Source organism: Heterodontus francisci, chromosome 29, assembly GCF_036365525.1.
Source record: "Heterodontus francisci isolate sHetFra1 chromosome 29, sHetFra1.hap1, whole genome shotgun sequence".
NCBI classification, from domain to species: Eukaryota; Metazoa; Chordata; class Chondrichthyes; order Heterodontiformes; family Heterodontidae; genus Heterodontus; species Heterodontus francisci.
The window spans coordinates 3,102,944-3,118,744 of NC_090399.1; the positions used below are offsets into that span (position 1 = coordinate 3,102,944).

Sequence of the window (15,801 nt, forward strand, 5' to 3'; positions counted from 1 at the left end):
TGACAAGGGAGTCAAAGGTTATAGCGGGTAGACAGTTGAAGAATTTACATGACATGCATTTTATTTTGTTCAAATCATTTTCGTACAGAAGGAGGACATTGAGACCATGGTGTCTGTGCTGGCTCTCTGAAGGAGCAATTCACCTTGTGCCACTCCCCGGCCTTCTCCCCCTAGCCCTGCACATTCTTCCTTTTCAGATAATCCAGTTGAACCTGCCTCCAACACATTCTCAGACAGTGCATTCCAGATCCTAACCTTCGCCGCCTGAAAAAGTTTTTCCTCGTGTCACCATTGTTTCTTTTGCTAATTACCTTAAATGTGTGCCATCTGGTTCTCAGTACTTCCTCCAATGTGATCGGTTTTTCCCCCTCTACTCTGTCCAGACCCCTCATGATTTTGAATACCTCCATCAAATCTCCCCTCAACCTTTTCTCCTCCAAGGAAAACAATCCCAACTTCTCCAGTTTACCGACATAACTGAAGTTGCTCATCCCTAATACCATTCTTTTGAATCTTTCTGCACCCTCTTTAATGCCTTCACATCCTTCCTAAAGTGTGGCTTGCAGAACTGGACATAATACTCCAGTTGAGGCCCAGGGGAGGTGGTGGCCTAGTGGTATTATCACTGGACTAGTAACCCAGAGACCCAGGGTATTTCTCTGGGGACATGGGTTTGAATCCCACCACAGCAGAAGGTGGAATTTGAATTTAATTAATACATCTGGAATTTTAAAAAAAGCTACTCTAATGATGGCCATGAAACCATTGTCGATTGTTGTACCTGGTCTGGCCTACATGTGACTCCAGACCCACAGCAATTCTTGCTGTGTGTGTCCAACTCGGACCCGGCCCGAAAGCCAGACCCGCAAGAGTGGCCCGAGCTGACCTGAACCCGACACATGGTGTCGGGTCCTGTCAGGTTCGGGTGGGGTAGCAGGTCTTTAACTTGAACTGATGACTTTCTGTGTTAGAGGACAGTGTGACCCACTGAGCTCTGACCAATACTGTAATTATCTGACTTTTTACATCATTGAGACAAACTTCTCCAGGTTCTCAAAGTGAAACTTCCTTTAATTATGTCACAAAATAAAAAAAAGCCATCAGTGAAGCTATTATTAACAACCTGGACATCACTTTAATATTTCTGTATTATTAATATAGAGATTTATCACCAGACACTGGACCACAAACCATGATCAAACCGAGGAAAGTTCCACAGTCCATTTTCATCAACCTGGAAATTCAAAACAAAACACTATTATTTCAGTGAATTGTGTAAGGAAATTCATCACGAGCTGGATTAAATGTGACTGAAGATTGTGTGGGCAAACGTGAACCAAGATAATGAAATGTGGAATCAGGAGGTTGTTTGATATAAACGTAAAGTTCAGGTGTTCACAAAGTCACACATGGTTCACAATCCCTGGCTATCCACAAATTCTCAAACATAAACGGACTCCTTGTGCTGGGAAACAGGCTGCAATTTGAAAATGTAGTGAGAGAGTAAAGATACTGAACTGTGGCTTCCGATTCTCCGGGTTAACCCATTTCCAATGCAGATTGAAGAAGCAGCTGGAGGCGGGCGCTTTTCTGAAAGAAGCCGGGACCGAGCGGATCCAGACCAACTTACTGTGGAAAGTTTCTTGGGACATGGTTCACATCAACCGGAGCAGACTGGAAATGTTGTGGGAATTAAAAAGGAGTGAAAGACTGGGTGCTGGAGCCGAGCTCCAGTGACCTATCGGGGGGAGAGAAAGACCAAGGATGGTCCGGGAATCCGGACATTGCTCCAATTCAGCACCGCGCCCACAGGAAGTGGTACAAAGTGAAAGTAACTTTTCTGAGCAGTGACTTTTACTCGGGACCATTTTGTTAACGGGCAGAAAGTTTCCCCACAGAGACAGGTTAGTGCCATTTACTGTATCCCTTCTCCTGGCTGAAGGCATGGGAACTGGAAGAAGGAGGGTGGTCCCGGAGAGGAAAAGCAGGGAGCCCGAGTGAAGCAGCTCCCGGGACCGGGAATATGATCGTGGCTGATCTTCCAGCTCCGCTCCACTTCCCCGCCCTATTCCCATATCCCTCAATTCACTTAGTGTCCAAACTGAGGAAACTGACTAATAGTTTCTGCAACCTATTCCTTGGCCATTCAGCCCTTCAGGGGTCTCCTGCTCTCCCCTGTCTCCTCGGTGAAGCGGTGGTGTCCAAACCATCTTTCAGATCAGTGGATATTTTTAATCAATATAAATATTGTAAGGGTTGTTTCAAAACTGACTGTATGAAAGTTACCTGTGTAATTTTTTGTTTTGCTCTGAAATGATGGTGTTGAAGAGTGAATAACTGAGAAATCCATCTAAATAGACTGTCTATTTGCCCATTCAATCAGATAACCGAGCTATAGGTTGGCAGGATATTGCAGCCAGGCTCAGTGGGGAGTTCTCTCACCTTTGAGTCACGGCTCAGTGGGGAGTTCTCTCACCTACAGATCCAAGTCCAACTTCAGATAACTGAGCACAAAATGGAGGCTGACATTTGATTATAGTATTGAGGGAGTGCTGCACTCTCAGACCAAATATTAAAAAGTAGGTTACATCTGCCGTCTCAGGTGGAGTGACAAGGTCCCATTGTAATATTCAAGGAAGAGGCGGGGTCCAAGTGTCCTGGCCAAACCTTCATTCTTCAACCAGTACATCAAAGCATATTCAAAACGTGTTGGATAAACTGAGCAGGTCTGGCAGTATCTGTGGAGAGAGAAGCAAAGTTAATGTTTCAGGTCTGTGACCTTTCATCAGAACTAGCAAAGGTTAGAAAAGAATTGGGTTTTAAGCAAGTGAAGGGCAGGGGGTGGCGGAGAGAACTAAGGGGAAGGTGATAGGGCAGAGGGTGATTAAATAACAAAGCTGTCTTTGGACAAAGGCAAGGTGTGTTTTAATGCTTGTGATGAAAAGACAAAGCATTAGTCCAGAGAGACTGTTAATAGCGGAATAATGTGCAGCTCTGGCTACATGAAAAGCAGGCACATGGTTAAAAAGAAATTTTTTTTTAAAAAGGTGAGTCATGCTCTAAGGTATTGAAGTCAATGTTCAGTCCACAAGTCTGTAGAGTGCTTAATCGAAAGATCAGGTGCTGCTCCTCGAGCTTACGTTGATGTTCACTGGAGCAGTCTAAGGACAGAAATGTTGGCATGAGAGTAGGGGGGAGTGTTGAAGTGGCAAGAAATCAGAAGCTCGGGGTCATGCTTTCGGACTGAGCGGGGGTGTTCAGCAAAGCGGTCACCCAATCTGCGTTTGGTCTCCCCAGCGTAGAGGAGACCACATTGTGAGCAGCAAATACAGTAGACTAAATTGAAAGAGGTGCAAGTAAATTTCTGCTTCACTTGAAAGGAGTGTTTGCAGCCTTGGTTATCAGGAGAATTGGTGTAAAAGGGCAGGTATTACACCTTCTGCAATTGCATGGGAAGGTGCCATGAGAAAGGGATGAGGTGTCAGGGATAATGGAGGGGTGGACCAGGGTGTCGTGGTGGGAGCAATCCCTTCAGAATGCTGACAGGGGAAGGGAGGGGAAAATGTGTTTAGTCGTGGCATCACGCTGGAGGTGATGGAAATGGCGGAGGACGATCCTTTGGATGTGGAGGCTGGTGGGAGGGAGGGGAAGGCATGAGGGCAGAAGTGCAGGAAATGGGCCGGACATGGTTGAAGGCCCTGTCAACCACAATGAGGGGAATCATCGGTTGAGAAAACAGGAAGACATATCAGAGGCGCTGTCATGGAAGGTTTTATCATCAGAGTAGATGCGTCGGAGACGAAGAAACTGGGAGAATGGAATGGAGTGCTTACAGAAGGCAGGGTGTGAAGAAGTGTAGTCGAAGTAGCTGTGGGAGTGGGTGGGCTGACAATGAATATTAGTGGAAACCTATCCCCTGAGATCGAGACAGACAAGTCGAGGAAGGGAAGAGTCGGAGATAGACCATGTAAAGGTGAGAGAAGGGTGGAAATTGGAAACAAAGTTGATAAAGTTTTCCAATTCAGGGCGGAAGCAGGAAATGGCACTGATGCAGTCATCAATGTACCGGAAAAAGAGTTGAGGGAGGCCTGAGTAGCATTGGAACAAGGAATGTTCGGCATATCCCACAAAAAGACAGGCATAATCAGAACCTTTTGAGGAAGAGAGTTCCAAAGAGTCACGACCCTCTGAGAGAAAAATATTCTCCTCATCTCTGTCTTAAATTGTCAACCCCTTATTTTCAAACAGTGACCCCTAGTTCTAGATTCTCTCACAAGGGGAAACATCCTTTCCACATCGAACCTGTCAAGACCCCTCAGGATCTTATATGTTGCAATCAAGTTCCCTCTTATTCTTCTAAACTCCAACAGATACAAGTCTTCCCTGTCCAACCTTTCCTCATAAGACAACCTGCCATTCCAGGTATTACTCCAGTAAACCTTTTCTGAACTGCTTCCAATGCATTTACATCCTTCCTTAAATAACGAGACCAATACTGTACACAGTACTCTAGACCTGCTCTCACCAATGCCCTGTATAACTGAAGCATAACTACTTTTGTATTCAATTCCCCTCGCAATAAACAAAAACATTCTGATGAAGGGTCACTGATCTGAAACGTTAACTCTGCATCTCTCCACAGATGCTGCCAGACCTGCGGAGTATTTCCAGCATCTATAGTCTTTGGCCTCCTTATCTCGAGAGACAATGGGTAAGCGCCTGGAGGTGGTCAGTGGTGTGTGGAGTCGTGCCTGGAGTGGCTATAAAGGCAAATTCTAGAGTGACAGGCTCTTCCACAGGTGCTGCAGAAAAATTTGATTGTCAGGGCTGTTACACAGTTGTCTCTTCCCTTGCGCCTCTGTCTTTTTTCATGCCAACTGCTAAGTCTCTTCGACTTGCCACGCATTAGCCCCGCCTTTATGGCTGTCCGCCAGCTCTGGCGAACGCTGGCAACTGACTCCCACGACTTGTGATCAATTTCACAGGATTTCATGTCGCGTTTGCAGACGTCTTTAAAGCGGAGACATGGACGGCCGATGGGTCTGATACCAGTGGCGAGTTCGCTGTACAATATGTCTTTGGGGATCCTGTCATCTTCCATGCGGCTCACATGGCCACGCCATCTCAAGCGCCGCTGACTCAGTAGTGTGTACAAGCTGGGGATGTTGGCCGCTTCGAGGACTTCTGTGTTGGAGATACGGTCCTGCCACCTGATGCCAAGTATCCTCCGGAGGCAGCGAAGATGGAATGAATTGAGACGTCGCTCTTGGCTGACATATGTTGTCCAGGCCTCGATGCCATAGAGCAAGGTACTGAGGACACAGGCCTGATACACTCGGACTTTTGTGTTCCGTGTCAGTACGCCATTTTCCCACACTCTCTTGGCCAGTCTGGACATAGCAGTGGAAGCCTTTCCCATGCACTTGTTGATTTCTGCATCTAGAGACAGGTTACTGGTGATAGTTGAGCCTAGGTAGGTGAACTCTTGAACCACTTCCAGAGCGTGGTCGCCAATATTGATGGATGGAGCATTTCTGACGTCCTGCCCCATGATGCTCATTTTCTTGAGGCTGATGGTTAGGCCAAATACATTGCAGGCAGCCGCAAACCTGTCGATGAGACTCTGCAGGCACTCTTCAGTGTGAGATGTTGAAGCAGCATTGTCAGCAACGAGGAGTTCCCTGATGAGGACTTTCCGTACTTTGGACTTCGCTCTTAGACGGGCAAGGTTGAACAACATGCCCCCTGATCTTGTGTGGAGGATAATTCCTTCTTCCGAGGACTTGAACGCATGTGAAAGCAGTCGGGAGAAGAAAATCCCAAAAAGTGTGGGTGCGAGAACACAGCCCTGTTACACGCCACTCAGGATAGGAAAGGGGTCTGATGAGGTGCCGCCATGTTGAATTGTGCCTTTCATATTGTTATGGTATGAGGTGATGATACTTAGTAGCTTTGGTGGGCATCCAATCTTTTCTAGTAGTCTGAAGAGACCGCGTCTGCTGACGAGGTCAAAGGCTTTGGTGAGATCAATGAAAGCAATGTAGAGGGGCATCTGTTCTTCACGGCATTTTTCCTGTATCTGACGAAGGGAGAACAGCATGTCAACGGTCGATCTCTCTGCACGAAAGCCACACTGTGCCTCAGGGTAGACGCGCTCGGCCAGCTTCTGGAGCCTGTTTCGAGCGACTCGAGCAAAGACTTTCCCCACTATGCTGAGCAGGGAGATTCCACGGTAGTTGTTGCAGTCACCGTGGTCACCTTTGTTTTTATAGAGGGTGATGATATTGGCATCGTGCATATCTTGAGGTACTGCTCCCTCGTCCCAGCACAGGCATAGCAGTTCATGTAGTGCTGAGAGTATAGCAGGCTTGGCACTCTTGATTATTTCAGGGGTAATGCTGTCCTTCCCAGGGGCTTTTCTGCTGGCTAGAGAATCAGTGGCATCACTGAGTTCCGATTTGGTTGGCTGTATGTCCAGCTCATCCATGACTGGTAGAGACTGGGCTGCGTTGAGGGCAGTCTCAGTGACAACATTCTCCCTGGAGTACAGTTCTAGATAGTGCTCAACCCAGCGGTCCATTTGTTTGCGTTGGTCAGTGATTATGTCCCCTGATTTAGATTTGAGGGGGGCGATCTTCTTGATGGTTGGCCCAAGAGCTCTCTTAATGCCATCATACATTCCTCTGATGTTTCCGGTGTCTGAGGCCAGCTGAATATGACTGCATTGGTGTTGCCAGTAGTCGTTTGCGCAGCGCCTGGCTGTTCTTTGTGCAGTGCTTCTGGCTGCTTTCAGTGCTACGGATGTTAACTCGCTGGGGGCTTTCTTGTAGTTCAACAATGCAATGCGCTTAGCGGCTATGACAGGTTCCAGCTCTTCATTATGAGATTGAAACCAGTCTGCATTTCTCCTCGCGCTTTTGCCGTAGGTGGTCAAAGCTGACTCATAGATGGCGTCTCTGATGTGGGCCCACTTGGTCTCAGCATCCCCTGTGGGAGTGTTTTGAAGGGCTGTTACAAGTGAATTTAGAAATTTTTGTAATAGCTGTGGGTGAGAAATTCTGCTCGTGTTGATGCGCGGGTGGCCCTTCTGCTTGGAATGATGCAACTTCTTTGGTCTGAGTCTAACCTTGCTGCACACCAGGGAGTGGTCAGTGTCGCAGTCCGCACTGTGCAAGCTGCGTGTGATTTGAACACTGTTTAAGACGGCTCGCCTTGTGACAATGAAGTCTAGCTGGTGCCAACGACGCGATCTTGGGTGCCTCCATGAAACCTGGTGACAGGGTTTAGTGTGAAAGAACGAGTTGGTGATGCAGAGGTTATGATAGGTACACAACTCAAGCAGTCTCTGCCCGTTCTCATTCATCCTTCCAACGCCATTGCGCCCAAGGCAGGAGGGCCATGAGTCATGGTCGGCCTCAACCCTGGCATTAAATTCCCCCAGCAGGAATAGGTGTTCGGTGTTGGGGATGCTGCTAATGATGTTATGGAGTTCCTCGTAGAACTGGTCTTTAGCTTCAGGTGAGGAGCAGAGTGTTGGAGCATAGATGCTGAGTAGGTGTGCTGGGCCAGAGGTGGTGAGCAGTCGGATGGACAGTATGCGTTCCGAGCCATTTGAGGGAGGCTCTATCATGCTGACCAAGGAGTTTCTGATGGCGAAGCCCACTCCATGCTGTCTTGGTTCTTCAGGATCCCTGCCCTGCCAGAAGAAGGTGTAGTCTTGCTCTGCTAGAGATCCACTTGCAGGGAGGCGTGTCTCCTGAAGTGCTGCAATGTCTACATTGAGTCTACTGAGCTCGTTGTTAATGATGGCGGTCTTCCGAGAATCGTTGATCTGTGTAAGGTCTTCCGACAGGCCAAGACACATAGTTCTGACATTCCAGCTTGCAAAACGAAGGGCTGGTACCTTCTTTCCTTTTTTCGTGTTGTTTGGTGCGGTGTTTCAGTCCACCTTTCGGGCAATGACCCTGAGCTCCAAGCACCCATTGAAGCAAGTAGACTGTGGCGGGACAGAACCTTATTGACCGGGGGCTGCCCAGTTTGAGGCGGGCGGTAGCTGTCCAGTGAGGTGCGATGACCTCTCCCACCGACAAAGGCAACCCGTGGCGCCCAGTTTCTACGCCAATTTATCTGGACTTATAACCCGTAATTGCTGCCTTCCGTGTTGTGTCAGTCGCTGTGAGGCAACTATGGAGTGACCTCTCCATGGCGCATGCCTGGGCGAATGTGTGGAGGTTGAGAGTTGCCCAGTCGTCAAAACCCCCCTCTCGACCTTTCTGGTGGGGTCCAAAGGAGTGCAGAGCATGACGTTTGGCACCTGATTGGCTGAAGGAACTGCCGGAAACATGCCAAAGGTGACACATGACCACCTACGGGGTTCTGCTCCGGATTTTCTGTTAGGGTTTACTCCCTTAGCCTTGGTCTCTCCCGAGACGCCCACAAGGCAGTGGGGTTGTTAGGGCCCCAACACAGATGTAGGATGATGCCGGTGGGAGGGGGGTGCGAGGGGGTGCTGGGAAGGGGGCTGTCAGGGGGTGGGGGGGTTGCCATGGAAGGGGGTGGAGGGAGGGGGGTGCGAGGGGGTGGGGTGGGGGTGCCGGGGGAAGATGGTGCGAGGGGGGGGGCTGGGACGGGGTTGTGAGGAGGTGAGCTGAGAGGGTGGAGCAGGGAAGGGGAAGGGGGCTGTGGAAAGGGGGGAAGGGAGGGGAATGCGGGTGCTGGTAATAAGCCATTTCCTCAGTTCCCACCATCGACGTCCGGAAAGCTCATCCATGTCCTTCGGGAGGTGAAGCATCTTTGGGCAGACTTACAGAGGTGATTACATTCGCTAAGGGTTTTTTGATGTGGTTTAAATAAAGGTATGCAGCATTGCCGACAGTGCGCTGCAGATGCTCTCCGAGCCATCTCCCGCAGGCGCTTTGAAGTTGCGGCCGAGGAGCCGTTCGTGGATTTTTTGGGTGTTCGGAGCACCTTTTCTCAAGGCTTCCCGAGAGTCCCGCTGTTCCTTCTTCACCTCAATGGATTTACCGCACGCCGTGGCCGCAGACACTCTGGACAGTGAAGACAGCAGGAATCGGAGATTAAAGTATCGACAGCTGTGTTCTTCAGTTTCGTCCGGATCAATTTCATTGAGAAAACAAAGAGCAGGTGTGGCTGGGGGAGGGCAGTGGATCCAGGTAACAGAAACTAAACTAACTGTTAGCTTTTAGTTAGGGCTAAAATGAACTGATTTCAAGAGCCAGGGGAGTTTAAACAGTTTAAGAGGGTAGATTGGGGGAGAAAACACTAAGAATGGGAGCAGATGGCCATGGATAGAGTTGAACAGCAAGGGAGCTTCCTAGGGAGCTTACAACCCCGTGCATATATATATAGTATTTTGCTTTTATTATATCAGCTCTATTATAGCCTGCTCTCTGGTTGGCTCCAGAACATGCTGTTCTCAGAAACTATCCCAAAAACCTTCTCTGAACTCCTTATCTAGGCTACCTTTCCCATCTGATTTTTCCAGTCTATATGTCGGTTAAAATCCCCCATAATTATTGCTGTACCTTTCTGACAAGCTCCCATTTTTTTGTTCCTAAATATCCCGTCCTACGGTGTGATTACTGTCCAAGGGCCTGTACAACACTCCCACAAGTGACTTGTTGCCTTTATTATTTCTCATCTCTACGCAAACTGCTTCTACATCCTGGTTTCCTGATCTTAGGTCATCCCTCTCTATTGCGCTAATATTATCATTAATTAAAAGAGCCACCCCTCCACCATTTCCTAGCTTCCTGTTCTTCCTAAATGTCATGTATCCATCAATATTAATCCACTACTTAAGAGATACACCATGTGAATGTTTATGATGCCATCAATGAAATATTGTTTCTAGCATTGCTGAATTTCAAAGCACAAAATGCTGGAATTTCAGAGTCTTATCACCATTTGAAAAGACAGGTTAGCATTTTAGATGGAGATCCTTCATCAGACAAACATTTGTGTAAAATTTCTCTCACTCCACATATTGACCGTTACATACTGAGAAACATATTTCTCGATGTATGAGGTGTGTCCAAACATAACCATCACATTGACACTCAATATACTTACTTCACAGAGGCACTCTCTCCCTCCAACCTCCCCCAGTTCAGAGAAACAATTCAAAGACAGTGTTCTTCTCCCTCTCTCTCACTTCACACTGGCACTTCCTCCTCTCTCCACATTATGCTGGGGGTATTATTCTCCCTGTCTGCTTTCAATCTGGGCCGACATGTTTCTATCTTACTTACATTTTATTCAGTTTTGCAATGGAGGTAAAACAATATTGGAACAGTCCCCTTTCTGCAGACTGTGGATATTTTAGAAAGTGCTCAGTAGCTGAAGCTGGGAGTTGTGTTGGTGAAAGCTGTTGTGTTTGCTGAAAGGTTTTACAGTAACAAAGACTCAGACACTGCTGTGTCAATTGAAAGTATCTGAAGAATTTCTGTTCCTGTCACAGAATCATAGAATTGTTGAAGTGCAGAAGGAGGCCATTTGGCCCATCGTGTCTGCACCGGCTCTTCGAATGAGCAATACTCCTAGTGCCATTCCCCCGCCTTCTCTTCGTAACCTTGTACATTCTTCCTTTTCATGTAACAGTCTAATTCCTTTTTCAATGCTTCAATTGAACCTGCCTCCACCACACTCTTAGGCAATGCATTCCAGACCTTAACCACTCGCTGCGTGAAAAAGCTTTACCTCATGTCACTTTTGCTTCTCTTACCAAATACTTTAAATCTGTGCCTTCTTGTTCTCGATTCTTTCACAAGTGGGAACAGTTTCTCTCTATCTACTCTGTCCAGACCCCTTATGATTTTGAATACCTCTATCAAATCACCTCTCAGCTTCTCTTCAAGGAAAATAGTCCCAACTTCACCAATCTTCATAACCGAAGATCCTAATCCCTGAAACCATTCTTGTGAATCTTTTCTGCACCCCCTGGAATGCCTTCACATCCTTTCTAAAGTGTGGCGCCCAGAACTGGACACAACACTCCAGCTGAGGCCGACCTAGTGTCTTATACAAGTTCAACATAACCTTGCTCTTGTACTGTATCCCCTATTAATAAAGCCCAGGACACTGTATGCTTTATTAACAGCTCTCTCAACCTGTCCCTCAATGACTTATGCGCATGTACACCCAGGTCCATCCGCTCCTCCATCCCTTTTAGAATTGTACCCTCGATTTTATATTGTCTCCATGTTCTTCCTACCAAAATGAATCACTTCACATTTCTCCGCATTGAACTTCTTCTGCCACCTGTCTGCCTATTCCTCTAACTTGTCTATGTCCTTTTGAAGTTTTAAACTATCCTCCTCACAGTTCACAATGCTTCCAAATTTTGTATCATCTGCAAACTTTGAAATTGTGCCCTGTACACCAAGGTCTAGGTCAGTAATATATATCAGGAAAAGCAAAGGTCCCAACACTGATCCCTGGGGAACTCCACTACAAACCTTTCCTCCAGCCTGCAAAGAATCTGTTAACCACTACTCTTTGTTTCCTGTCACTGAGCCAATTCTGTATCCATGTTGCCATTGCCCCGCTTATTCGATGAGCTATAACTTTACTCACAAGTCTGTTGTGTGGCACAAATGCCTTTTGGAAGTTCATTTACACCACATCAACTGCATTGCCCTCATCAACTGTCTGTTGCCTCGTCAGAAAACTCCAGCAAGTGAGTTAAACATGATTTTCTCTTAGAAATCCATGGTGACTTTCTTTAATTAACCCACATTTGTCCATGTGACAATTAATTTTGACCCGAATTAATCTTTCCAGCATTTTCCCCACCATTGAAGTTAAACTGTCTGGCCTGTAGTTGTTGGGCTCTTTACATCCTTTTTTTTCAACAATGGTGTAACGTTTGCAATTCTCCAATCCCCTGGCACCATCCCTGACTCTAAGGAAGACTGAAAAATTATGACAAGTGCCATAATTATGGCCAGTGCCAGTGTCAGAACCTGTAAAACTGGTCCATGTTGATAGATGGCACTCTGCACAGTGTCTCAAAACAGGGCTTCTTGATGGATATACTGGCCCAGAGTTTGCTGTATTAATAATGGTGAGGCTGTCAGCGCTCATCGTTATTGCAGGGTAAAACTGACAGAAACTTCTGGTATTCGTACTTGCATAGTTAATTGTGGAAATTCAGAAGTTGCTGTCAGTGATACCCTGCTCCTTTACAGCAGTACTGTTGCAGTCTTTGTTGATTATGTGAACTTAGGCTGTGAACCTATTATTCTTGCTCCAAACAGATGAAAAAGTTCAGCCTTGTACAATCAGGAGTAATTGAGCTTTTAACAGTGTAATAATTATTGCTGAATAACCTCTGGCACTGAAAAATTAATTTGTGTGGAATTTCATTCCCTCAGATCTTTTAGAAAATAAAAATGAATCATTTTCTAAATTTTTTTCCCCTTTTCTCTTTTATGGCTCTCCCTTGATCCTATGTGTATGTCCCAATCATTGTTTCACTCCTGTACAATGGTTTAAAAGTAATGTTTAATTCCTGTTGTTTTACTTCCTGCTTTGCAGTCTGCGTGTCTCTGAGGATTCCTCAATCTGGTTGTGTGTCAGCTCTGGCTCAGTTGGGAACACTCTCGCCTGTAAGCCACCAGCTTTCGGGTTCAAGTCCCACTCCAGGGCTTGAGCACAAAATCAAGGCTGACCCTCCCATAAGGTCTGAAGTACTGTCTTTTGGATAAGACATTAAACAAAGCCCGCTCTGCCTGCTCGATTGGATGTAAAAGATCCCATGGCAGTATTTTGAAGAAGAGCTGGGAAGTTATCCCCGGTGTCAAACCAATACTTATCCCTCAATCAACATCACAAAAACAGGTTGTCTGGTCATTATCACATTGCTGCAGGGAGCTTGCTGTGCGAACATTAGCTGCTGCATTTCCTACATTACAACCATGGCTACACCACAAAAAAGTACCTCATTGTCTGTAAAGCATTTTGCGATGTCCGGTCGTCTGAAAAGTGCTATATAAATAAATGCAGGTCTTTCTTCTCCTCTGCTCACAGGTCCCTTGTGGAGGATGCTGCTCTGAATCAGACACCCGCTGACTGGAAATCTCTGCTACCAGGCCTGTGAAAAGTCTCTGGGCAACTCTACGTGAGTGATCAAAGCTGTTCCTTTGCTGCTCACAGTAAAATCTGGCTCAATGTTACAACACAGAAATTCTTAAGAAGGGAAGGCAAAAAAAAACTGTAGATGCTGGAAACCTGAAACATCTGGACACACTCACCGGGTCAGGCAACATCTGTGGAGAGAGGGAATGGAGAAACTCCTTTATGAAGAGACATTCAAACTTGAAGTACCAGCTCCTCTATTCTCTTCACAGAAGCTGCCTCATCTGCTGTTTCCAGGATATGCTTTTTTGTTTCTGAAATTTTAGGTTTTGGCTTCATTCATAAATTGGACATTGAGCTCATGTGATGACATCTTCTTTTCCTCATTGTGGTGAAATTTGGTACAAATCGACAGAAAACAGAGCCTGCTGTTCAGTTTAAGATCTTAAACTTTTCACTGCAGCCTTTCATTGCAGCAGCTTTTTCGGGAGCAGAGTGCGAGCGAGTGAGCAGCTGGGAAGGTCAGTTTGAAAGTAAACTTAATTTCCTTTTGTTTTTGGCGGAGGCCAGGGGGCTGCTGGGTAAGTAAAACACCATATATTTGGGCGGTTTCTGAACCCGAGACACCACACTTGTAGTGTCTCCCACCCACCCTCCTCCTCTAACCAAAGAAAAGGACTCGGGGTGTATATAAGGTAAGGCTTTTTCTATTTCTCTGGTTTTATCGTGATTGGTAAAAACTTTTCGTTCCTTTTTCATTTAAGCTTAAGATTAAAAATGGCAGGAGATCTCAGACCCGTGTCATGCTCCTCTTGCTCAATGTGGGAGCTCAGGGACATGGCTGATGTCCCTGACTCCTTCACGTGCAGGAAGTGTGTCCAACTGCAGCTCTTGTTAGACCGCATGACGGCTCTCGAGCTGCGGATGGACTCACTTTGGAGCATGTGCGATGCTAAGGAGGTCGTGGATAGCACGTTTAGTGAATTGGTCACATCGCAGATTAGGATTGCTGAGGGAGAAAGGGAATGGGTGACCAAAAGGCAGAGAAAGAGCAGGAAGGCAGCGCAGGAGTCCCCTGCGGTCATCTCCCTCCAAAACAAGTATACCGTTTTGGATACTGTTGAGGGAGATGGCTCACCAGGGGAAGGCAGCAGTAGCCAGGTTCATGGCACCGTGGCTGGCTCTGCTGTTCAGAAGGGCGGGAAAAAGAGTGGAAGGGCGATAGTCGTAGGGGATTCGATTGTAAGGGGAGTAGATAGGCGGTTCTGTGGTCGAAAACGAGGCTCCCGAATGGTATGTTGCCTCCCAGGTGCACGGTTCAGGGATGTCTCAGATCGGCTGCAGAACATTCTAAAAGGGGAGGGTGAACAGCCAGTTGTCGTTGTGCACATAGGCACCAATGATATAGGTAAAAAACGGGATGAGGTCCTACAAGCAGAGTTTAGGGAGTCAGGAGCCAAGTTAAAAAGTAGGACCTCAGAGGTAGTAATCTCAGGATTGCTACCAGTGCCACGTGATAGAGTAAAAATGAAAGAATAGTCAGGATGAATGCGTGGCTTGAGAGATGGTGCAGGAAGGAGGGGTTCAGATTTTTGGGACATTGGGACCGGTTCTGGGGGAGGTGGGACTATTACAAATTGGACGGTCCACACCTGGGCCGGACTGGAACCAATGTCCTTGGGGGTGCTTTTGCTAACGCTGTTGGGGAGGGTTTAAACTAATGTGGCAGGGGGATGGGAACCAATTGAGGAGGTCAGTTGACAGTAAGGAGGTAGTAACAAAAGCCTGAAAGGAACTAGATAATGAAGTCAGTGTGACTAAGGGGAAGAGCAGGCAGGGAGCAGATGATGAATGTAAAGGGACTGGTGGTCTGAGGTGTATTTGTTTTAATGCAAGAAGTGTAGTAGGTAAGGCAGATGAATTTAGGGCTTGGATTAGTACCTGGGAGTATGATGTTATTGCTGTTACTGAGACTTGGTTGAGGGAAGGGCATGATTGGCAACTAAATATCCCAGGATATTGATGCTTCAGGCGGGATAGAGAGGGAGGTAAAAGGGGTGGAGGAGTTGCATTACTGGTCAAAGAGGATATCACAGCTGTGCTGAAGGAGGGCACTGTGGAGGACTCGAGCAGTGAGGCAATATGGACAGAACTCAGAAATAGGAAGGGTGCGGTAACAATGTTGGGGCTGTACTACAGGCCTCCCAACAGCGAGCATGAGATAGAGGTACAAATATGTAAACAGATTATGGAAAGATGTAGGAGCAACAGGGTGGTGGTGATAGGAGATTTTAATTTTCCCAACATTGACTGGGATTCACTTAGTGTTAGAGGTCTGGATGGAGCAGAATTTGTAAGGAACATCCAGGAGGGTTTTCTAGAGCAGTATGTAAATAGTCCAACTCGGGAAGGGGCCATACTGGACCTGGTGTTGGGGAATGAGCCCGGCCAGGTGTTTGAAGTTTCAGTAGGGGACTACTTTGGGAATAGTGATCACAATTCCGTAAGCTTTAAAATACTCATGGACAAAGACGAGAGTAGTCCTAAAGGAAGAGTGCTAAATTGGGGGAAGGCCAACTATACCAAAATTCGGCAGGAGCTGGGGAATGTAGATTGGGAGCAGCTGTTTGAAGGTAAATCCACATGTGATATGTGGGAGGCTTTTAAAGAGAGGTTGATTAGCGTGCAGGAGAGACATGTTCC

At 46.9% G+C, this 15,801-nt stretch overlaps 1 protein-coding gene across 1 annotated transcript in view; it reads left to right on the top strand.

Annotated features, from left to right (window-relative positions):
• The first annotated feature begins 2,984 nt into the window (after positions 1-2,984).
• LOC137346341 (E3 ubiquitin-protein ligase TRIM39-like) overlaps positions 2,985-15,801 on the top strand; it is a 41,257-nt gene continuing 28,440 nt past the window's right edge. The window contains exons 1-3 of the mRNA XM_068009852.1: positions 2,985-3,047; positions 10,481-10,594; positions 13,514-13,619. Coding sequence (XP_067865953.1) covers positions 2,985-3,047; positions 10,481-10,594; positions 13,514-13,619 — 283 coding nt within the window. The remainder of the gene's footprint in view (positions 3,048-10,480; positions 10,595-13,513; positions 13,620-15,801) is intronic.